The sequence below is a fragment of the Schistocerca cancellata genome, chromosome 3 (genome assembly GCF_023864275.1).
Source record: "Schistocerca cancellata isolate TAMUIC-IGC-003103 chromosome 3, iqSchCanc2.1, whole genome shotgun sequence".
Classification (NCBI taxonomy): Eukaryota; Metazoa; Arthropoda; class Insecta; order Orthoptera; family Acrididae; genus Schistocerca; species Schistocerca cancellata.
The window spans coordinates 495,318,505-495,344,448 of NC_064628.1; the positions used below are offsets into that span (position 1 = coordinate 495,318,505).

The 25,944-nt window shown below is 39.2% G+C and overlaps 1 protein-coding gene across 1 annotated transcript in view; it reads right to left on the minus strand.

Moving 5' to 3' along the window:
• Positions 1-25,944, minus strand: part of LOC126175266 (F-box only protein 32) — a 546,963-nt gene that overhangs the window by 13,229 nt on the left and 507,790 nt on the right. Inside the window, exons 4-6 of the mRNA XM_049921915.1 lie at positions 10,341-10,390; positions 5,629-5,815; positions 1,090-1,262 (exon numbers count right to left, since the gene is read on the minus strand). Coding sequence (XP_049777872.1) covers positions 1,090-1,262; positions 5,629-5,815; positions 10,341-10,390 — 410 coding nt within the window. The remainder of the gene's footprint in view (positions 1-1,089; positions 1,263-5,628; positions 5,816-10,340; positions 10,391-25,944) is intronic.

Here is a 25,944-nt window from a genome sequence, read left to right on the forward strand (position 1 = left end):
CATACGTTACAAAACCTCCCACTCCAATTTGGCTTTATATTGAGAACTTTCTGTTCTTGCTGGCTCCAGCCAGATTGCATCACTGGAGTGGAAAGCTTGCAATATACAGGGTGATCAGAAACTTGAGAAAACAGCATGAAAGGGTGCAAGCAAGGTGGGATGAGAGATAGTTGTTAAGAAAAAATTCGATATGTTGCACTGTTTCCAATGTAATTGTCATTAAAACCAACCAATCAGGTCATTGCGAGCAAAAACTCAAGCAGCCTGCAAGATACAATTACTGTCATTTGTCCTCACAGCGTAGATGATAGCACACACGACTTGGGCTTTGATTCAATCCTTATTACTGCCCAGTGTCCAGCTTTTGTATCACTCTCTTGTTTGGTTTTAGGAAACCTAATGAAGAACACTTATAGCAACACTAACTTTGGCAGGCTGTTTGAATTTGCACATACAGTGACCTGATTGGTAAACTTTGATGAGAATTAAATCAGAAACAGTGCAACTTACAGAATGTTTTTCTCAACAATTATTTCTCAGCACAACCTTACCTGCAACACCCTTACAAGCTTTCCAGAGTGTCTGACTACCATGTATATGATGTGAGTTTAGTTACTGAACAACAACCACCACCACCACCACTTGTGCTATGCACAGTACTTCCCCTACATTGTGACTGGATGTTGGCCACATCCCACTTTCAAATGTCGTCTGAGTTGATGTGGTTTAGTAGCATATGCAGTAAGCATTATGGGACTGCCCAGACAACAACAGTAATGATCCGGGTGTCACCAAGAATCATAATAATAAGTACAGTTTTCCAAACTTAATACTAACTAGACGTGAAAGAAATGGTTTTTAACAAATGTGAACAAATCTGGTGTAGAAACAATATTTTTTTAAGTACAGTAGATTGAATTTCTTTAAAGCAAGCCTTCAATTAAACAAATTGTCATATAAAATAGATGTATTAAAAGCATAAAAAGTAACTTCTTTTTGTATCTGATTTATTGTGTTCTTGTGATAAATTGATCAGATATTCAAGTTAACATAAAAGAAAATAGGAAGAACTGCAAACAGATCACAAACCTCACGGATTTCTATACAGTTGGCTATAGAGAGTATACGATTTATTGTTCGTAAGTGCTGCTCCCACAAAAGTGTGCTGCCCAGAGGTCGACCCCAACATGCGCAGTCAATCATCATCCTCAGCTGCTGCAGCAGTTTGTTAAGCATATGGATGTTCTGTTGGCTTGCAGACACTATAAATAAAAACATAAAGACTCATTTCACTGTCAGGGTGAAGAGGGTGTTGAAAAGTATCCATCTTGTTACAACAGACAGTAGTGGGTAAAACATAGAACCAGAAACAAATACTTTTCTAGATATGCATTAAGCTGTCCTGTGTGTGTCAATAATAAGAGGTGCTTAATGTCGTTATCACTCATTCTTCAGCATTCCTTTTTAGGTAATCATGAACTCGTGTGAATACACCCGACTTTTGTCGCACACATGGACACACACTCCTGTAATGTGTGCAAATATCAACAAGTTTGAAATGTACCAAAGCTCTTAAATGTGTCCTTAGGCAGAACTAAGAGATTAAGGTCTTTTGAATGAGGATGACATGCTACTGTATGTCACTGACGAATCCATATTCATTAAACTTTTGTATTATTGATAGTCATACGACATAGAAAATTGTGCGGAGTCCCATCGTGCACAAACCACATCTATTGTCTTTCTATGAAAGTAAAATTCTCCAGTAGCACAGGTAACTTGTCATGATAAAATGCTGATACACAGTACCTGTTAATGTGTTCAGTAAAGTGTGTTGCCTTAGGAACCTGTCACCCACAATTCCTGCCCACACGTCAATATTACTAAGCGATTACCCCAGAATCTAGTACCAGTTGCAGGTTTCCTATTTAACAGCTTCGACAAGCAAAAAAACATTTATTTATTTCAATATTTCACATAATTACTGACCAAATTTTAAATGCTGTCATAATCTAATATTAAAAAAGATAGAATCTTATGTTGAAAGTTGAACACAATAAGACAAGGAGTACAGTTAGAAATTGTGTGGCTTGAGGCAGCATAACTGATGGTGTGCAAATACCTGGACTTCATTCATCCAGAATTTCAGACTGAGAGCCCTTTGTGTCTTCCAACAAACCTCAAGCATAATTTCAAATCCTTCCTAAAATTTTTCCTGCTTACATGCTTAAGATCAGATATTTAACACAGCAACTCATTTGTAAATTAATGAAATGTTTGAAGCCATTTTATACCTGAGAGGTAGTTTCATATTAAATAATCAGGTGTTTACTTGTTGATACTAAAAAGAAAGAAAGAGAGAGAGAGAGAGAGAGAGAGAGAGAGAGAGAGAGAGATGCTTTCCTTACACAGTTGTGTAAGGATCTGCTTGTCTCTTATATGTAATTATTGTAGTAATTTACCATCCCACTTTACGAATCCCAGCTCGTACATAAATAAAAATGCAAGCAGTGATCTTTGGACCTTTAGTGCTTATCTTAGAATCTTGCATGGTGGTCTTCTGGCTTGAACCTGGTACATGCTGTAAGCAACATGAATAATCTAAACTGTCATGCAGAACTGATAACACTGAGTATGGGTTAGGCATTGAGCAGCTCCAATTCCAAACACGCTAATTTTATGATCTTCAGTGTTCTCATCGCAATAATGGCTTCTCCATATCGGGTCCAGGCAGATGACTAAGTACAGATACTAACAGGAAGGCAGCCTTCACCATTTGTGACAAACAAAACGACCCATATCTCGAGTATTTGTTTTTAAAAGTGTGTGTGTATAGGACTAGGACTTTCTTTCCAGTTTTGAGCAGTACTGTCTCCTGTAAGAATATGAACAAATATGTTTACAATCTATTTAGTTCTAGTTTAGGAGAAATGTAAGCATTTATTGAGAAAGTGAATTGTGAAGGTTGGAAAAATCGCCTTTTAGGATGTACTTGACAATAAATTACAATGAATTGCGTGCAGAAGTGTTTTCCAATCTTTCATTACTTTTCCTGTATGAATGAGTCATAAAAACCAGTGTATTAATTGTGATGCAGCTCTGTTGTTCAAGCTGCTTCTATGTTAGCTCTAGTCAAGACTTCACTGCTCGGCGAAAACTGCATATATGGACCAGCAGCTAGTCACAGAACCTCTAGACCACAGCTAAATAATCTGATAACATCTTTATCTCTCTTGCATGATGATTTTTAATTGATTTGATTATTTTCACTGCAGTTGTCATTTAAATTTGTACTGAACTAACAACTGGTTTAGCCAGAATATAGTTATTTATTGTAGGAGAAGTTTAACGTAACTTCTAATAACCACACAATTCATCTTAATTAGTTACTTTTCTAAGAATTTTTTTACTACAAGAGCTACTTATCAATTAGAAAAACTCTTATAAGTATGTTGTGCTTCTGTACTTTGTGGTTTTTGTGCAAGCTTCAGTATCTTATGAAATATTTAATTAAATTTTGCCGTGTAAGATGTGTGTCAGTGTATTAAGTTAAATATGAGTGATATCTTGGTGTGATAATTCATGATAATTATCTCATCAGAGAACAAAACAGGTCATGTAAATTTAAGAATGGGTATAGCATTCAAATGATGAGAGTCACACAACATATAGTTGGCAGATGAGAATTGCCATTTGGGACGAATATCAGCATCAGACACATAACACAAAGAACAGAAACAGACTCGTTATCTGCCAGACATTCTGAGTACGAAATGTGTGGTATCTTAAACTGGCAAAGAATATGTTCATTTATTTCTCCAGTTACTAGACATCTAACATTACAAGGAAATCAAAATGAGTGACCTTGCCAATAACATGAGCAGCTAGGTCGTGGAGTAAAGCTCTATTCTGTAAAATTGCTAGCTGAGATCTTCAAGTTTCAGTGTCACCTTCCCACACATTTCAAATTGGTTTCCTTCAAAATTTATCAACTTACACATTGCATTACAGACACCTTTCAACCTTAATCTGCGAATACCCTGCCTTGTTTCCTACAATGTTTAAAATTATGTCAATACAAGCACAGCAATATAAGTCTCATAGTACTTAGAGCCCAGCCCAGCACAGCAAAATATCTTATCTAATACACTGAAGCGCCAAAGAAATGGTACAGGCATGTAAATACAGAGATATGTAAATAGGCAGACTACAGTGTTGCAGTTGGCAACATCTATATAAGACAAGCAGTGTCTGGCACAGTTGTTAGATAGGTTACTGCTGCTACAATGACAGGTTATCAAGATTTAAGTGAGTTTGAACGTGGTGTTATAGTCGGCGCACGATCGATGGGACACAGCATCTCCCAAGGTAGTGATGAAATGGGGATTTTCCCATACGAACATTTCACAAATGTACTGTGAATATCAGGAATCTGGTAAAACATCAAAACTCCGACATCGCCGTGGCCAGGAAAAGATCCTGCAAGAATGGGACCAACAACACCTGAAGAATATTGTTCAACATTATAGATGTGCAACCATTCCACAAATTGCTGCAGATTTCAATGCTGGGCTGTCAACAAGTGTCAGCGTGCAAACCATTCGATGAAACATCATCGATATGAACTTTCGGAGCCGAAGACCCATTCATGTATCCTTGATGACTGCACAACACAAAGCTTTACGCCTCGCCTGGGCCCGTAAACACAGACATTGGACTGTTGATGACTGGAAACATGTTGCCTGGTCGTTTGAGTCTCATTTCAAATTGTATCAAGTGGATGGACGTGTACGGGTATTGAGAAAACCTAATGAATCCATGGACCCTGCATGCCAGCAGGGAACCGTTCAAGCTGATAGAGACTCTATAATGGTGCGGGGTGTGTGCAGTTGGAGTGATATGGGACACCTAATACATCTAGATATTACTCTGACAGGTGACATGAATGTAAGCATTCTGTCTGACCATCTGCATCCTTTCATGTCCATTGTGCAGTCTGGCAGACTAGGGCAATTCCAGCAAGCAATTGACACCCCACTCATCCACAATTGCTGCAGAGTGGCTCCAAGAACACCCTGCTGAGTTGAAACTTTTCCACTGGCCACCAAACTCCCCAGACATGAACATCATTGAGCATATCTGGTATGCCTTGCAATGTGCTGTTCAGAAGAGATCTCCACCCCCTCGTACTCTCACAGATTTATGGAAGCCCTGCAGGATCCATGGTGTCAGTTCCCTCCAGCACTACTTCAGACATAAATTGAGTGCATGCTACATTATGTTGTGGCACTTCTGCATGCTTGCGGGGAGCCTACATGATATTAGGCAGGTGTACCAGTTTCTTTGGCTCTTCAGTGTATGTGCTTACTACAAAAAAATTAAAATGCTTTATAAATTAAATTGTCTAACAGACCTATGTCTGAAATTATGTTACCTAAATATAAAAAGGAAGTTTAGGCGCAGAGTTCAAACAACCCAGGACTCAGAATTTGGAGACACTGTAATTAATTAATTAATTAATTGCTATTTTTTGTGGCCACACAAATAATTTAGGTTTTGAGAAAGATGGTTTGAATAAATGAGATTGGCATCCTTAAGAAAACATTTTTTTAAAGTAATTTTGGTTACCTTGATAAGCAACTTCTTCCAGCATGTTGAACAGTACCTTCTGTGCACAACCAGAGAGCATGGTAAGCTTTTGTGAGATCAAGAGATCAAGAAGTTTACAGATATAGTTGAAACGTCTAACATCATGAACTGCATTCCTAAAGTCAAGACGCTTAAAAGCATCACTCAGTCCATTGAATCCAGCTATCTGAAAAACAGATGAGAGTCTGGTTAGAGTACATTACCAAAATCTTTTCTGGTGGTTTCTGTAAAATGTTTATCTTTGTCCACTGCCCCTCTTAATGTAAAAATTCAAAGGATAAATTCACATTTAGCAATTTTGAAACATCATGAGATAATGCTCAAAAGAATGAAATTTATGCCTTATCTGACTAAATGTACTGGTAACCAGTAAATGATAAAAGCACTAGATCAGTAAAATCACACAATGGATAGCAGCCCATCCACTTTCATATCTCTATACTAATTACTATGGGAAAATATATTTTAAAAAAATGCTGTGACTTACCAAACGAGAAAGCACTGGTAGATAGACACAATAAAAAACACACACACAAATTTCAAGCTCTCGCAACCCACGGTTGCTTCATCAGGAAAGAGGGAAGGAGAGGGAAAGACGAAAGGATGTGGGTTTTAAGGGAGAGGGTAAGGAGTCATTCCAATCCCGGGAGCGGAAAGACTTACCTTAGGGGGAAAAAGGGACAGGTATACACTTCCTAACACACAGTAGTGGGAAGTCATATCTGCGCGCGCGCGCGCGCATCCACAGACATATGTAAAGGCCTAATTACTATGGAGACTGATAGCCCAAGTGCTGTAAGACAATATCCTTTGGATACCCACAAATGGGCAGAAGCAGTAGCATGAATATTGCCTTGTCAGAATATAACACCAAGATTCTGCAATCATGTAGTGATAAGAATATCACTAATTGAAAACTGCCAGACCATTATTTCATGTAACATGATGTTACACAGTACAAATTATGATCTGGTGATTGTTGCAGTGTTGCCTGAGCAGCTACTACTATATTTCAACTACTATGTGCTTTTATTCAACAGACTAATGCCTCAGACAATCTTGACCTCTTTTTGAAGCAGCTCGACTTGCTCTTACTTCATCTATTTAATTCTAAAAGAGGTGTCACTGTACTTGCAGATTTCAGTAGCAACTTCCTAACACACAGTAGCGGGAAGGCATATCTGGAAAATTTTATATACATTTGCAATCTTGTCCCAGTGTTCAATTTTTCCACCAGAATAATTTCTAATTCAAGCACCCTAATTGACAACATATTTATAAACCAAGGGAATCTGAACTGTATCAACATTAGTAAAATACTGAATGGCCTCTCTGATCATGATGGTCAGAGACTTACCATTCATAATATGATTACCTGCCAGAAAAAACTGAGCCCCAGTGGAAGGTAATCAGGCCCATATATGATGAAACAATTAATGCCTTTATGTCATGCCTCCAAAATGTAAATTTGACTCACACATACTAAGAAACAGATATCAATTCAAAATGTAATTTGTTTAGCAATGAAATTGCATCATTATTTGAAGTTTCCTTCCCAAAAAAGGTTTATATGAATTAATCCGAAGAAATCGCAAGAAAATCATGGATCCTACAAACACAAGTGTGAACTGTACTTCACACCAAAACTTTAGGAAATCCTGCCCAAACAGATCATAAAAATACTGCAAAATATTAAGCAAAGTGATTAAATACCAAAATCAACCAATGTTGTAATGAAATCAAAACAATATGGAATATAATCGGGAGTGAGAAAGGTGTCAGAAGTGCTAATAAACATATATACTTTGTTTTAAATATTGATGATAAACATATAAGCAATCAAGAGATAGTTGCAAAAACTTTCAATGACCACTTCATAAGTGCTGCTGCGCAAATAAGCTGTGATGTCTCTTTAGAAAGTTCCATGGACATACTGCGACATCATTTTCCCAATCCAGTAAGTAATTAAGTGTATCCCCCATAACCAGAAATGAGGTAAAGAAAACCATTGCATCATTAAAAAACAAAGGATCATCTCGTATAGATAATATGTCCAATAAACTGGTAAAAGCCTGCTCTGATCAACTATCCAAAGTTTTAGCCCACATTATTTAACACCTCTATGTATCAGGGTGACTTCCCAGATGGAATGAAGCTTGCTATAATGAAGCCACTCCACAAAAAGGGAGACACAACACATCACTATCTATCGTCCCATCTCACTTTTGATCATTTTTGCAAAAGTCCCAGAAAAATTATTCATTCCAGAATTGTGATGCGCCTTGAAAATTTTTATACTCTCGGTGGCAGACAGTTCTGTTTCCAAAAAGATGTGTTCACTACCGCACTACTGAAGAGCCCTTAAAAAAAAAAAATGAAGCCACTCTGTATCTTCTGTGATCTCTGTAAGACTTACAACTGTGTGGATCACAAAATACTTGTCAACAAAGCAAGCCAATATGGCATCAGAGGGGCAGTTGAAAACTGGCTACAATCTTACCTAAATGATAGGAAGCAGAATGTAGCTCTTGATTAGAGCAGCATAGCAAGGGAGGATGTGAAGTCCAACTGGGATACTGAACTTCATAGATCCCCCCAGGGATCGGTCCTCAACCCACTGCTGTTTCTGATTTAAATAAACGACCTACCTTTGACATACAAAACATCTATGTTTGCTGATGATACTAGCATTGTAATAAATAACAAACAGTCCACAGACATAGAAGCTGAAGCCAACAAATCGCTTTCAGGACTTTCTAGCCTATTTCAGAGTAAACTCAGTAACAGTAAACCTAAGCAAAAGCAATTACATCCATTTCAGCTTAGATAACCAAGTCCCACAAGAGATTCCTATTTTACATGACAGTCAACAAATACAAAGAGTATGTTGTAGCAAATTCTTAGCTGGAATCATCATATCCTCCAAACCATAAAACGTTTGCCTTCCGCACTGCTTTTGCCATTAGAACAACCTCACAAATTGGAGACATTTTTGGTACTTCCACTCCATAATGTGCTATGGGATTATCTTCTGGGGCAATTCGCCTTCATCAAAGAAACTCTTCTTGCAGCAGAAAAAGGTGGTCCAAATAATGTGCAGATTACACCCGAGAATTTCCTGCCATAATCTATTAAAGAAGCTCGAGATACTTACTGCAATGTCCCAATATATTTATTCAATTATGCGTTTGATGGTAGACAATCCTGACACTATAAAACTTACGAAATGTTCCATGATCACAACACAAGGAGGAAGGCTGACATCCATCATGAACTAAAAGAGCTAACTTGGGTGCAGAAAGGTGTACAATACTCCAGTGTTAAAATTTTTTATTCATTGCCAAACTCCATCAAATGCCCAAGAAGTAACAAAGTATTATTTGAAAATAAATTAAAGATACATTTACTTGAAAAAGCATTTTTTTCATTAAATGAAGTTTTTGAAAGAGAAGCATAAAATTTGGATATATATATATATATGCACTGCATGTTTCTCAGGTTTTAAACAATATGTGTTACTCCTTGTCTTTATATTTTTTTTATTTTTTCTGTTATAGTTTTACATTATGAACTTTTCCTGAAACTGTTCCAGTAAAATAACTATGTCCTATGTCTGTTTTTGTAAAGTGACTACTATGTTCTATAAAAATACACTTGTTTGTTCTTCAACTCATTCCACATCCTAGTTTCTCTCACACAGGTGTATGTATGAAAAATAAATAAAATAAAAATGTGTCCACTTCAGTCTGATGGCTCAAAGCCCGAGCTACAAGGAGCATGCCACAAATAAAGCCATGCACATATTAGTTTGTGGAAGTGATGTCATACTTCCAGAAATACTAAGAAGAATCATAAGACTGCAATATCACTCAGAGAATATCTTTCAACATATGAGCTCATCTGATTTTGATATTTATGGATGGCTTTTTGGCTATCAGTTAATTCTCGTTATTCTTTATCAGAGTAGAAGATACAATGAATGTTTGTGACCACCACTGTAATTCTTTACTTTAATGTGTATGCATCAGAAACTGCCTCAACTGATCACCCATTCCAAGCAAATGGTAGCACAATGCTTACAAAAGGCAAGGATTTGTGCTCAAGTGGAATGACACATCATTTTAACATGTCTTAAATGTTCACAATAAGTCCAGACATGGGTATTCACAGCAACTTAGCTGATCTACCAAGTTTGCAATTCTGATTATTTGTTCATGGAGCTGCAGTTTATGCTAATATAGGTGTAATTTAATGTGTTGACTGTCGTGTGGCTGCCAACAGGCACGGCAGAACTGCAAGTCTGACATCATGTAGCCGGTAGTGGCCACAGGATAAGATCTTTCAGCATACCTCCATGTGCTTGGCCTGGCCTGGCAGTAAAACATCCATCACTAATAGTGTGACACTAAACATGTGAAAGATGTACCATCTGTTTTAAAATGCATACAAATAGCATGTGAACATCAAGAAACTTCCATCCATGAAAATATTTTTGTGAAATTAAGGCATTCTCTAACACCGCATGGAACCTTTTCTGTGGAGTGATACAACTGAAAAAAAGTAATAACACAATAGCAGAATTAACTAGCTCAATGGGGTAGTGAATAGCCAACTTTGTCCTCTGCTTGAGCTCCTTTCCACCCAATGACCTCTGAAGTCGTCACTAATATATAACATTTGGTGAAAGTTACCTCTCGTGTACACTTGATTGTGATGTGGCAATGTGGCTTCACTGTCCCATCTGAAACAAGAACAATAAAAGTGCCATATTACACAATCATTGCTGCAAGACATACTGAATACTATTTTAGAAAACCACAAATGAAGATTAAAATGGTGAAAAGACTGTATAAATAATTTCTAATTACAGTAAAATACAAAGACAGCATTATCCTTTGTTCAGGCCACTCAACAGATGATTCTGTTTCAGAGGCTCCAAGTATTGTTGAGACAACTTTTTAACATCTTTTAGCACTTATGAGATTGCCCCTAAACCATACTGGAAGTTTATCCAAAGTATTTATTGATACATAGAATGTCCTACCATTTTTATAAAATTGGCACAAGAGGAATTGGATGGTAGTTATAGTTTGTCATATTGGGAAACATCTATTGTAATCTTGAAGCAGGGTGGAAAACAACAGCTCATAAAAATCAAATGTACTACTATACAAAGTAGCTGTGATATGTCAGTTACTTTTTAATAACAGTATGTGAAGGGCTATACAAGACTTCTGTTTCTGACATTGAAGTAGTCAATGCAAAGCTGCGTAACTCAGTGAAAGCAACTTCTGTCTCATTTTCAATGTGTTGGGTGAAAAACTTAGTACCTTCTAGAATCTAGATGTCTTTGAATGATAGATTTGAAATCTTCATTTTTTACGGTGAATAACCTATGTTGCCAAAATTAATGAAGACATGATTCCTATTCTGGTGTAATTAACAGTATCACAAGTAGCTTTGTTATTTGTGGCCAGTCCTGACACAATAACTTTCCAAACAGCTTTGCATTTGTTGTGCAACTGCATAAAGTATCATTTTCCATTTGTTTTTATTTCATTAATTCTGATTTGTATCTATTTTTTAGTTTAAGATAATTAAATCTCTCTCTTTAACTGTTTTTGATCTGCCAAAGTTCATTTACATAACTCATTAGCTTTTCAGGGCAGGTGCAAATCACTGGTGAATACTTCTACAACTACTTTTCTTTGGTGTTCTGTGTTTCTTTCTACTGTGTTGGGCAACTCTTGTAAAATATATCGCAAAGAAAAAGGCAATTCTCTCAGAAGCATAATCAGTAAAATCGTAAGTTAGGCCACTTCATTGTACTCCACTGTGATCTACAACCATTAATACCCATCTGATTAACAATCCCTACATATCTTGGTTGCCATTTTTTATTTTGTCTGTAATTTTAGCTGTTTTTCTTCATTATCTGATAGACATAAAGCATTGATGAACTCTGTTTTATGCAAATTTATCTGTACGCTAGTTAAAAAACATATTTTGTGATCTGAGGAAATTTGGCAGGTGCACCTACTTTATGCTAAAAATAATGTCAGTATTTCAAAATATTAAACTCGTATGGCTGTTATATTTTTCCAAGAAGGAAGTTGCATTTTCTAAGAGCTCTAAAAGCACATTAATACTGCCTTAAGGGAACACTATATGGGTAATGCAATCAATTTGAAATCTGAGAGTTATATTTTCAACATAGTAATTTCTAATGTCAATGGTAGTGAATTTTTTTTACAAGACCATTACTGACATAAGCTGATGAGCAAAAACATCATGACCATGCCACCGTGAGACTGAGTGCCACCTGACAGTGTCGTCAGCATGTCTCGTGGTAAGGAAAGTAGTTGAGAGAAAGGTGAATCATTCTAACAATAATATGAGTTGCAAATGGCAATATCCAAGAGCAGATTGATATGGCCTGGCACCTGGGAATGAGCATCTCAGAAACTGTGAAGATAGTTGGCTACTCATGTGGTACTGACGTGAGCATCTATGGAAAGTGGTTGAAGGATGGTGAATCCATGAGTAAGGGACAAGGTGTTGGACTTCCACAACTCATCATAGAACATGAAGTTTGGAGACTTGCATGCTCTGGAAGAGCAAGATAGGTGGTGTCTGTGGCATGCCTGATGGTAGACAACAATGCTGATCCAAGTACAAATGTTTCAGAGCACATCATAGAGCATTCGTTGTTGAGCATAGGCCTTTGCAGGAGATGACCCTTACGTGTTCCCCTACTGAACCATTGACATCATCAATTACGACTGCCGATAAGTGGAAACATATCACCTTGTCTGATGAATCGCATTTCTTGCAACAGCAGTTCAATGTTTGTGTCCAGATATACCATCATATTGGCAAATGGTTTTTTGAAACCATGACAACTGTGGATTACATGAACATTAATGTGTACCATCTTGTTGATGGCATCTTCAGCTGAGCAACTGTCTGTGACACATGGCCAGAATTGTGCTATAGTGGTTTGAGAAGCATGATAATAAAAGCTGATGTCTTGGCCACAAAATTCACCTCATCTTAACCCGATGGAAATCTCAGATGCTATCAGGTACTAGCTCCACACTCAGAAAGTACCAGCCCATAATTTTTGGGAAATGCGTGACCTGTACATAGCTTGTTGAATCCGTGGCACACACAATAGCTGCTGTATTGCTTTCCAAAGGTGGACCAACAAACTATTAAACTATTAATTTTTTGGCTCATCAGTGCATACTGAGTAACCTCCATTGTTGGTAAAACTTGTACAAAAACTTAATACAGAGTTGTAGCTTAGTGGCACATAAAAATTCATTTCATTTCATCAGTGTTCATTAACATACAAAATAGAATTTTTGGTTTCTCCTGTTAGGACACTAACTTCATCTACTTCACTTTTGATAAACTGATATTTTTAAATGAATGTGCAAAGCCATTAGAAGTGAGAGGACATGTGACCCATCTGAGTGCATTGGCACAATTGAATAGGTTGCTAACACTTCGTTGAGACTTAGTGGGGATCTAGTGAGCCCTTCAGTGCTAGGATATGAGCCATAAAAATTGATGCTTCCCATTGAGATTAATTTTTTTGGTCGATTTTAACTCAAAACAGTAGTTTTTTTGGGAGGATATTCATTTGTGTGTGGAGAGTGAGGATGGAAATCATGTGATAAGACAGAGGCTGTAGGGTATGAAGGTGTCTTAGTGCACACCAAACTTCATAGCGCAAACATTTTTGGAGATGGACAGAAAATGCATTTAATGTTACGTCGAGCCAAGATTCTGACGATTTTGTTCAATACTTTGCCAGCATACAGCAGATATCCCATTTCTTATCCTCCTCATCTTGTTCTACTCATTTGACTGTAGATTCTGCTTAAAAGCATACGGAATTTTTCTCCCACAGTATCCACTCTCCTTGAATATGTCCTTAATGCATCTGGAGGTGTTGGAATCCGAACATGCTTTACAAGATATGTTGATCACAAATTGTGATGTGATGTGGCCACTCAGGAGCGAAAGGCTTCATAGGTTTCTCCAACTGAACTCCCTGCACCCCTAGATTCACTATGGAGGCGGAAGACAATGACGAACTCTTTTTGAATGTCCTATTGAAGTGCAAACTGGACAGCATTGTGGGACACAGTGTTTACAGGAAAACCCATGTCCTTTGGGTTCACAGTTTGGCACTTCATCACTGAGCAACAACATACCACTTTATAAAAGCTTATGGCCTTGTGCACTCATTTTCTTGGTTAGGATCTAGGCAGTAACACAGTTATGAAAGGCAAGATTTATGCACAACTGAATTCGATGAAATGTAAAGACAAGAAATTACAAAGTGAAATTCGTTCAGAACTTCTGAATTTGCGACGTAATAAATGTGTCGTGACAGGTGAAATAGTGAAAAGAATTGTTGAATGGGATAGAGTATGAATTATCACATTGTCTGGGTTTCACAGACTGTGTCTGAGTTCCAATAAACTGTCTTAACAGCTCGTGAGACTGAAATTATCTATATTACTATATAAAGATAAGTGGTAGTTTAGCGTTGCTACCAAAAGTTCATTATGGATCTACTTCAGACGGATACAGGGTACAATTTCTTTAAAATGTGCGGTATATAATTAGATATAAATGAAGAGAAGTTGTAGTTTAAGGTTGTTACCAAAAACCTCGAAAAGTTCTAAACCGATTTACTTCAAATTTGTACATGACGCTCTAATAAACGTTCGGACGACGTAAGCTACACATTTTTAAATATATATGTTGTATAAGTATATATACGAGTATACTAAACAAGTGGGAAAGACCCTTAGCAGAAATACTGAAAAGTTCTTCATCGTCTTACTTCAATTTTTTCACGGTATTAGTTTATTTATGGCTGTAATTTTTCAGCAACTGCAGTATCAGTTTTTCGCTATAAAATTCAGTCAACAGTTGCAAATATATTTTTATTACGCTTAACAAGGTTCGACAAATTAATTTGTCATCGTGAGAAGCCTACAGAATTAGGGATAATATAAATCTTTAGACATTGGCTATAAATTTGTATGCAGTATATGTTCATGTTGTATGTGAGTATTGTACACACATATTTACAGTAACTGAATCACATCCGTGTGTACTGTGTATGTCAAGCTGTTGTGCTAGCAGCAAGGAACATAAGAAAACGTATAAAAATTTAACGAAGGTATATAACGAAGATATATATAATTCATTTGAAAAAAAGGCACATAGTTCTAATATACGGGGCGTTCACGTTAACTGAAGACATTTAAATATCTCGAAAACTACACATTGGATCAAAAAACGTTAAGATTCCAATTTGGTTGTTTCGGAGGGGGACATCCAACGATACCACACTCGAACCCTACCCCACCCAGTATTAGTCTGACGGGAGCAACTTTGAAATCAGTGGGAACCCCCGTTCATTACTGCAGATTACTATTCCACAGAAAAATCTGCATTCGTTGTATCTGAAGCATTTTCTTCGTTTCGCCATAGATGGCACTGTGATCGGGGGAATAGAAACGGGTACACAATCGTAATTTACGACGTGCTACTCAACGGCCCTTGAATATCCAGTGACACGTGGGACCCCACATCCATGCTGCGAGGGTACAACAAGTCAGTATTTCATAACTTTTAATTGGAAACCCCATTCGCAACGTTGTATTCCTCACACATGGGGGGGGGGGGGGGGGGCGGCACTCGACGCGCCAGCGTCATTGTGGCCGTGGCTCCACAACACTACCCAGTTGTGGAAATCGGCGCCATGAAGTTCCTGATGCAGTGAAACGTGGTATAGATGATACTTATGACGATGAAGTATTGTGACAATACTACCGACAGACATATCGGAATCGCGGTGTAATTGGCGGGCGCTTATATCCTTGGGTTGTAGTGCACTGCCGCCATTACGGTCATTTCACTAGCTTCTCCCGTGTAACACGTTTGTTTCGTTTCTTTTTGCCGGTCTGTACGCTGCCGTCAGACATAAAGGCGTTCACAACTTTGTAAAAGAACGAACGAGCTGTCTCTGGAAGCGCTCGACATGCAAGGCAGCAGCAGCAGCCTCAACATTTCGCCTACATTCTCCGTAAATCAGAATAATTTCAATTTTTTTTCTCCTGTGGTTGTAATATTCATTGTCCACTTGCAAGTCTCTGTTCTCCAAATGATAGGTAGGTGCGCAGGCAATAAATACTGCGCAACAATTGTAACGTTTGGAGCTGCTATCAATTCTACGTCTGCACGATTCGTGAGCTTCGATCGCAGTGTACCGCCTGTTTGAGTAGTTCGCAACACGTGGCGCGTCGAGTAGTTGCCTCTGTTCGATATGTCGGAGAAATAAAACTTCGCGAAACGTGTTTCCAATTAGAAAAGTTACGAAATACTGGTTTGTCCTACCCTCGCAACATGGAGGTGGGGTCCCACGTGCCATTGGATATTGAAGGGCCATTGCGTAGCATTTCGTAAATTAAGATTGCGTACCCATTTTTATTCCTCCGATTACAACGCCATCTATGGCGAAAAGAAGAAAAAAAATGCTTCAGACAAAACGTATGTAGATTTAGCCGTAGAACCGTAACCTGCAATGAAAAACGGTGGTTGCCATTGAAGATTTCAAAGTTGCTCCCCTTCAGCCACACACGGGATTGGATCAGGGGTCGAGTGTGGTAGCATTGAATGTCCCCTTCGGAGACAAACAAACTGGAATCATAACTTTTTTTGATCGGGTGTATAGTTTTCGAGATATTTCAATGTCCTCAGTTAAAATGAACACCCTGCATGGTAGGAACGGGCTAATTTTCAGACACAATCGTTGAGCCTGCGGCCTAATATGACAATGAGAGGAATAACGAAATTAGCTGCTAGTGAGCACTGAAATTAATCAATGGGGAATGTCGTAAATTCTGTCCGGGTATGGTCCCTGACCGACCCAAATTTCCAACTGATACACACACAACTGACGTAGTTGTCCTGCCAATTATCCTCACTACTCGGAGATCGCTGATTCCCCTAGGAGTTCGGGCTTGTCTGCGCATCTGCAAGGAAACGTTCATTGGCCGCCTCGCCCTAATCTTCGCTGGTCTTCGAGACTCAGTTCGAAGCAAGGCTATCGTTGAAGACAATTCTACACCAGTCAATGAAACTGCTTGCCAAAGACATGTCTTGAGATGCCCTGGACAGCGGTGGGATACCAACCTGACTGTCGTCCGCCATACGGCCTGCCAGCCAAGAGTGATGGTCTGGGGTTGCCACTTAGTTTCGTATCAGGGCCCCTTTGGTTGTTATCCGCGGCATACGACGACAATATTTTACCCCCCCCCCCCCCCCACGCCCCCGATTTTTTTTTCTTCATGGCAAGCCATTCTGGGCTTACAGTTCAGCAAGATAATTACCGTCCGTAAGCGGCGATAGTTTCTACTGCTTGTCTTCGTGCTTGCCAAACCCGCGAAACGTGTTTCCAATTAGAAAAGTTACGAAATACTGGTTTGTCCTACCCTCGCAACATGGAGGTGGGGTCCCACGTGCCATTGGATATTGAAGGGCCATTGCGTAGCATTTCGTAAATTAAGATTGCGTACCCATTTTTATTCCTCCGATTACAACGCCATCTATGGCGAAAAGAAGAAAAAAAATGCTTCAGACAAAACGTATGTAGATTTAGCCGTAGAACCGTAACCTGCAATGAAAAACGGTGGTTGCCATTGAAGATTTCAAAGTTGCTCCCCTTCAGCCACACACGGGATTGGATCAGGGGTCGAGTGTGGTAGCATTGAATGTCCCCTTCGGAGACAAACAAACTGGAATCATAACTTTTTTTGATCGGGTGTATAGTTTTCGAGATATTTCAATGTCCTCAGTTAAAATGAACACCCTGCATGGTAGGAACGGGCTAATTTTCAGACACAATCGTTGAGCCTGCGGCCTAATATGACAATGAGAGGAATAACGAAATTAGCTGCTAGTGAGCACTGAAATTAATCAATGGGGAATGTCGTAAATTCTGTCCGGGTATGGTCCCTGACCGACCCAAATTTCCAACTGATACACACACAACTGACGTAGTTGTCCTGCCAATTATCCTCACTACTCGGAGATCGCTGATTCCCCTAGGAGTTCGGGCTTGTCTGCGCATCTGCAAGGAAACGTTCATTGGCCGCCTCGCCCTAATCTTCGCTGGTCTTCGAGACTCAGTTCGAAGCAAGGCTATCGTTGAAGACAATTCTACACCAGTCAATGAAACTGCTTGCCAAAGACATGTCTTGAGATGCCCTGGACAGCGGTGGGATACCAACCTGACTGTCGTCCGCCATACGGCCTGCCAGCCAAGAGTGATGGTCTGGGGTTGCCACTTAGTTTCGTATCAGGGCCCCTTTGGTTGTTATCCGCGGCATACGACGACAATATTTTACCCCCCCCCCCCCACGCCCCCGATTTTTTTTTCTTCATGGCAAGCCATTCTGGGCTTACAGTTCAGCAAGATAATTACCGTCCGTAAGCGGCGATAGTTTCTACTGCTTGTCTTCGTGCTTGCCAAACCCCACCAGGAAGGTCGCTGGCTCTCCCCAATTGAGAATGTATGGAGCATTATGGGCAGGGCCTTCCAACCATCTTGAGATTTGGCGATCTAATGCCCCAATCGGACAGAATTTGGAACGATATTTCCCAGAAGGACATTCAACTCTATCAATCAATGCCAAGCGGAATAACTGCATGCATAAGGGCCGGAGTTGGACCAACAAGGTATTGACTTGCTCAATTTGTGAAGCTGTTTCCCGTGAACACATCACCCAATTTTTCTGAAATGGTAATTTCTTTTTCCTTCTCGGAGTGTGTTTCATGTCACTTCAGTGAGTACTTAGAGATATTCTGCAGTGGTTAGAACTGTTTGTTTCCTTTCTGCCTGTTGTCCCGCAGAACTTGAATTTTTTCAAGTATAGCCCATGTGGACTGAGTTATTTGCAGTGAGTCTGATTTTTAACTCAGGTTGCCAGTGGAGTCTGTGATTATTTTCGTCGCTAATCGGTACTTAAGATTATTGTTTCGCGTGTCGATTAGACTACTATTTATTTGTGCTCGTGTGGAGCTTGATTTCGATTGTTTTCACTATGATCACCGCCTGTGTTTTGCAGCTATTTTATTTACACAGGATGAACATTAATAAAAGCGACAAACTGTAGGGATGAATTGCTGACTAGAAATGAAGGAAAAAAAGTCCTATGAACATGCGTCCGGAAGTGGACGGTGTGAGTGCAATGACAACATTGTCCCGGGACTCGGTAAGGAGCTGCATCGCATCCACGTCACAACCGACATTCAAAGTGGACTCCATAGGATGCAATATCATGCAGGATACACATAATCGTACCTTGGCTTACACCAAGTTGGCGGGCCACCTCCCTGGAGCTTGTATTAGGGTTTCTCTCAATATCCTGTACAACCTGGTCCTCAAGATCTGGTGTATGCACAGTCCACTGCCTCCCTGCACGTTCGTCTGAAGGGAATCATGGTCACACAAACGCGCAACCAGCGCTTTAAATGTTGTGTGATGTGGTTGGTATCTTTGAGGGCACTAGTTTTGGTATAACCGTGTTGCCTCTCGACCGTTTCCATTTGCTTGGCCGTACACAGACACTATCTCGGCTTGTCCCCGACATGAATACCAGACCATTCTGCTGCTTACAGTATGCAGCGTCAATCACACAGCCTGCAACACAAAAGGAACACACGACACGTGGTCAGAAGAACTGCCATTTGTCAGCGTCATTTACCGTGGCTGCAATGCATTTCCGGACACTCGTTCACAGGACCTTTTTTCCTTCATTTCCAGTCCGGAACCCGTCCCTGCAGTTTGTCGGTTTTATTAATATTCACGCTGTATAATGTTAGCCAATCACTATATTGAGGGCTCGAACTTCATTTCAGTTCGCTTCATTACGTAGAATTTTACCAACAGCATACGAAATTTTGTTTGATATTAAGAACAATAAACTTTATTTGATAAACTTATCAGTCTGTAGTCGCGGTATATTATTTAGTTTTGCTGCACCTAGTATCAATTTAACGTTATTTTAAATTTGATTAGTACATGAGTGACAACTTTATTACTGTTATTTTTATTTAAATTGACAATAACTGGAGTCAAATGATCATTCCTTAAGAGGAAGCAATTATCAAGCTATAACCTTAGAATCTGTCGCACAGTTGAACTTAAGTACCAATAAATAAAACAAGAATTGATGACTTTCAGAACAATTCGAGAAATATAGGCAGGAAAGATGTACACAAACACACTTGGCATCAATGAAAAACTTTAATATATTGTACAACATAGCCTACAGTTTCGAAAAAACATTTCAAAGCAAGTTTAATAAATTACGCTTTTTGATTTATTGTTTGCAAGTATTAGTGAACAAACTGTGCCGTTCAATAGACTAAATGAAATTGCTTGATAAATCGCTCGAGTGTGATGAGGTCGAAGAGAGCGACCAACGGCAGGCGATATCGCTGAGGCCCTTATTTATTTGTTTATTCATTTATTCCTTTTGGAGGGTACCATAAAAGCAACTTTGGTTTTGCTCCTTTGTGTTTAATTTTCGTTCCTCCCAGACTTATTTCATCCTTCGGGAGCGTCATCCCTCTTCTTCCTGGGTCCACTTTTTTCCTTTAGCAGACCTCTTTCTTTGCCGAAATCCTGCCTTTTGTGTTGCTTCTCGAAAATGTATTCTGTAATCTATTATGTCCATTCTAATTCCTGTGTTTTTCATATGTTTGTCAATTTCGATGCACAATGTTGATTTGCAGCTGTTTAGTAAGCTGCTTGGTTAGTCTGTTGTTATTCATACGGTATGTGGCCATAGAACTGTAGTCTTCGTTTCCTCATTACATCAGTTAGCTTTTCCATTTTCAAACAGAGCTCTTTGTTTGATCTTAATTTGTGTTCAACATTACTATTACTTAGGTCTCAGTATTTTCATTAGAATTCTTCTTTCAACTTTTTCCTGTTTTAACTTTGTGCCCTCTCCATTTTATGTACTGCGTTTTCTGTGACCGTCTTTTCCTTTATGTTGCTTGTTATCCATTCTTCTGCTACTTACAACAGTTTGTTTTAGATATTGTGTTGTTATGAATTTTTAAGACTTGCGGTGGGGGGGGGGGGGGGGTCTTATTGATATTTGTCATGAAACGTGTTTTCTCAAACGATATTTTTAATCTTATTTTATCTGCTTGTTACTGGAGGTCTGTGATTTTTTCTATGGCGCTATCCAGTGAGTCAGTAATGAATGCCATGTCATCTGCTGTCTAGATGATTTTATTTGGGTTTCTTCCTAGTTCAACAGCCTAAATACTGTGGATTTTTCTCCATTCTCTCACTACATTCTCTATAGTGAAGTTAAAAAGAAGGGGTGATAAGCCGTCTTCCTATCTTACTCCTGATTTTATTTCTTTTCATGTTGTGTTAAAGTCACTTTAATTATTTCTGTTGTTTTATTGTCGAGTCCAGATTCCTGTAAAATGTCGGTTAGTGTATTTCTGTCAACTGAGTAATATGCCTTTTTAAAACCTACATATTTATCACGCCCTGTGTAACTAGTATCCTGCCACATAACATCTCGCCTGGCGGATGGTATTGGCAATTGTGCAACGCACTCGACAGCAATCCAGCGCACCGCCACGCTAGAGATATCTCGCTCGATCTGCAGAGGCTGAGCAACGGCAAGGAGGGCGTTGACCCGACTGCGACTCCCACACACTGTAGCTGCTCGCCCCCGCGCGGCGGGATCACCCAAGTGGTGGTGGCCGTAATCCCGGGAAATGCTGCACGCAACGTGATCAGTGACAATCGAAGGTGAAACAGAAAACCGGCGAATACACGTACCCCAGAGGGCGACTGGAGAAAAACAGCGGGATGCAGACTTTTTGATATGCTGTCGCCAAAACAAAAACATTTTAAGAAAGCGCTGCCAGTGCAATTTTCATGCGCGTTATGAACCGTTCACGGATATAACATAGCATTTTTCCGCAAACTTCAAATTCTGCGTCACGCGAAACTGGAATTACGGGGCAGCAATGAAACTCAGAGAAATTGTTATTTTTTTGGATATATGGTTTTAAAAAGAACACAAATGAGTGCGTGATCATGTGTGAACGATGAGCACACAGCTTGGTACAAGACTGTTACTCCGTTAATGGTTAGTTAACGAAGTTAACTTTTCGAGAAACGGGGTAATTTTTCAGTTTGCTTTGAGAAACGTCATTGAGCCTGCTAATCGCTAATTAAGTACCTATTATTTATGACAAAAATGATGCCCGCGGGGATCATGTGCTGACAAAGTTTGGGTCATGTAGGTATTTGACTAGGCCGGGGTGCAAACAATCAGCCGGCCGCTGTGGCCGAGCGGTTCTAGGTGCTTCAGTCTGGAACCGCGCGACCGCTAAGGTCGCAGGTTCGAATCCTGCCTAGGGCATGGATGTGTGTGATGTCCTTAGGTTAGTTAGGTTTAAGTAGTTCTAAGTTCTAGGGGACTGATGACCTCAGATCGCTGGGCGGAAATTTCAGGGGAGCGCCAAATTCATATTTCATATTCTTGAAGAAAGAAAACATTGTTTCACAAAGCGCCTAGTATCCAGCGCACGTTGGTCTATCGATTATTCATATGATTTTCCCTGTTGGTTTTAGATCATTTTTGAACAGATTCCAACTTGATTTCTGAACGAGTCGTAAGTTGATTTTTGAATGCGTGCATAGTGTACGTGACGTTTGTGCCAGCGGAATTCCCATCGCATCTAGACACAAAATACTTTCTCGCAGATAAAAGGGAATGGGGTTATACGAGCTGGGCTGAATTAACCCGAACGGGTGAATATCAGTCACTGATTATGTGGTTGATTTAGGTTCAGACTACCGGTACCAGAGTGGAAATAAACGACTAACAGGAATAACAAGTAAGAAAGATTACGTATCCAAGAAAATGAAATTTTGAAATAAAATTTTTGCCACATCAGTAGACTACAAAGGGCCAGCTGTACAATCCCCGGTTAGCAGCCGCTGAAGTTCTGTTCTCGGAATAACGTGGAGAACGTGTTGTATGAACACGTAATTACGCCTAACCGGAGATTAAACGTGGGCTAACTAAACTGGTGATTCTGGCAGGTTTAGTGAAGTTAACTGGAGAATAAGTTTTTAGTGATGACAAGCTTGGTTGTTACAACGACGAAGGAGAAGAAACCGGGACATCATACAAATTACAAGGAAGAATATGACGATTCTAAATTTGTACAAAAATATCGTACTACCACTTTTCGATCTCATGCTTGAGAAACTGGAGCGTATAAATAAAATGTAAAAATATTTCCTAGCATAAGACTTTTTTCTTGTAGTAACCTAATAGGCGTTTGATATTGGTACTTCGTAAATTAAATTCTGTAGTGTTATTTCTGCAAATGAGATAGATAAAAATGACCATTTGTGCCAAAACAGTCTCGCTTATTTGGCGTGTGCTACTGCTGCAATATTAGAAAGGCCTATTTCGTTTTATCTAGCAGACAGTGACAAAATAGACGTAATCAAATAAAAAAAAAAAAAAAAAACACACCAGTCTTGGTTACTATTCGTATTAATAGGTTTTACAGTATTAGACAACGACATTTTGATTTTTCATGTAGCAAAACGTTTGACAAATTTTGATGAGGTAATAGATCCTTTCATAAAAAAGATACCACGCCGTGTAAAGCTGTGCAAGATTAGTGACACAAAATGCCGGGACCCAAGAATTGAAGAAATGTGTACTGTCTTGCTTGTCTCTTTTCTTTATCGGTTTTATGTTTCCTATATTTAATTTTATGTCGTACAACAGAGAAATTTATTAGCTAATAGGCAATAAAGAGCGCATATTTTCTGAAGGGTTCTTATTCTTCTGGATACAAATAATCGCACTCAGTATTAATTTTGAGTTTTCTGAAGGGGGTAAGCTGTCAAAAGGGCCGACTGGGACAGGGGAGGCTATAAAGAACATTTTAATTTACAATGTCCTGAAAATAGGTTTGATGGCTTCCATTATAAAATATACACGTTTGAATTCCACAGAGCGAAAGACAGTGACGTGCGATAGAAAAATGCTGTGCGAAGAGGCGTTATACTGCACTTTGGCACACGTAAGACCAGCCGGCCGTTGTGGCCAAGCCGTTCTAGTTGCTTCAGTCTGGGACCGCGCGACCGCTACGGTCGCAGGTTCATATCCTGCCTCGGGCATGGATGTGTGTGATGTCCTTAGGTTAGTTAGGTTTAAGTAGTTCTAAGTTCTAGGGGACCGATGACCTCAGATGTTAAGACGCATAGTGCTCAGAGCCATTTGAACCATTTGAACTTAAGACCAAATAACACGCGTTACATTTCCTCGAACATATATGTTTTATACATCAGGCTTTTCAGAAAGATGTTCGCTGCAAAATGAACATATTTTTGAAGAATCTTTTTTTTTAATTTTTGACGCTCGAGGGAGTGGGGAGGGGCGCCACTATCAAGATTTTGCGCCGGTCCGGAAATATCGTATATCCGGGGCTGGCTCTACAACTGATGATAATCCGTGATTGCATGTAAGTGACTACGTTAATTTTGTATCCATATCTGGAGAACAAATACTTTTCGATTTTAAACTGCACCGCCTATAAAACCAACAATAGTGCTCACACTTCGAGCCTTCCCAGTTTGAAACAACAAATAAAGAGAGCACATGGATCGCGGTATGTACAGTTTGAAAAAACAGTAAAGGCAGGGTCTGGTCGAGGAGAGACACAGAAAAAAAAATGGTTCAAATGGCTCTGAGCACTATGGGACTCAACTGCTGTGGTCATAAGTCCCCTAGAACTTAGAACTACTTAAATCTAACTAACCTAAGGACATCACACACATCCATGCCCGAGGCAGGATTCGAACCTGCCACCATAGCGGTCGTGCGGTTCCAGACTGTAGCGCCTTTAACCGCTCGGCCACTCCGGCCGGCACACAGAAAAATCTTGGGCATTCAGACATCGACAGCGGAGGTTAAGAGAATACGACAGAGAAGCAATGGAGAGTCTTCTGACGTTGCAGTAATTGCCAGCGGTGTATCTCAGGCTAGTGTGGATCAATGCATAGCAAACTTTTCTATTACGAATAATGTTCCTTGAATTGTTGTATGGACATCGTTTGAGAAGCTGATAAAAACTCTAATCCCCAGAAAAAGTTCAATTTCGAGGGGAACATTGGGCAGTTGCGTGGTTGATGAATACATTCAATAAAGCAACACCTTGTTAAGTAAGTAGATACTTTTTCTTTGAAATTCGAACTAACCTACTATTTGATTAGCAGGAGTCATTACTTTAAAAAGATTCATTTTGGTAACAAAGATAGTATTATTTCTACTTTTTGTGAATGTTGATGTAGTCCTCCGTGAACAGGGTTTTTAAAACCTAATGTACGAACAGACATAATTTTGACAGTATAGATATTACGATTATTGCGTAATTACATTGAAGGCGTAAAATTAAATAATGTTGGATTTTTTGCGATAGTTGTGCTGTTTATAAAGTATAATGTCTGATTTATTCCACTTATACTTTTGATTCACTTGTTCATTTCACTACAACCACAACATGAAGTTTATTATTAAGAGTTAATAGTTAACTTCTTACAAAACTCCTGTAAAGCAACGCTTGAACGTTTAAAGAAGTAACTTCTTTAGTTACGGATTAACCATTAGCGAAGTTAACTTTTTGATTAACGTTGCCCAACTGTGACGATAAGTCATACCTTCAGACGGCACATAAGCATTTAGCGCTAATGAAAAAGAAATGAACCATCAAAATTCAACGGCCAGTGACCGATTTACATGAAATGCGGCTTCATGCTCATTCTTCAGCGTATAAATGCTGGCGAGGTCACGGTATGCGAACTATCTTGAAGAAACACAATTGCTTTAGTCAGCATTTAACGTTTGTGCATGCAGGGTGTAAGATTGTCCACATTCCGTGTTCTCTGCTCGCATATTCATCTATTGCCCCGACGGTACTCGAGGTACCTCTCGTTTTACAGCCGTAGTAATACACATTATACTTTACTATCTAACTATGAGACAACATTGCAATGCATAGTATTATGTTCACAGATCAGTTATAATTTTTATGTTGGCACTACTGACTTATGTATATTTTGTCATATGTAGCGTATAATGTGTTTAGAGAAGTGATCATGATTTGTCTTTACTTTTTCATTCAAACTGGAGGACTCTA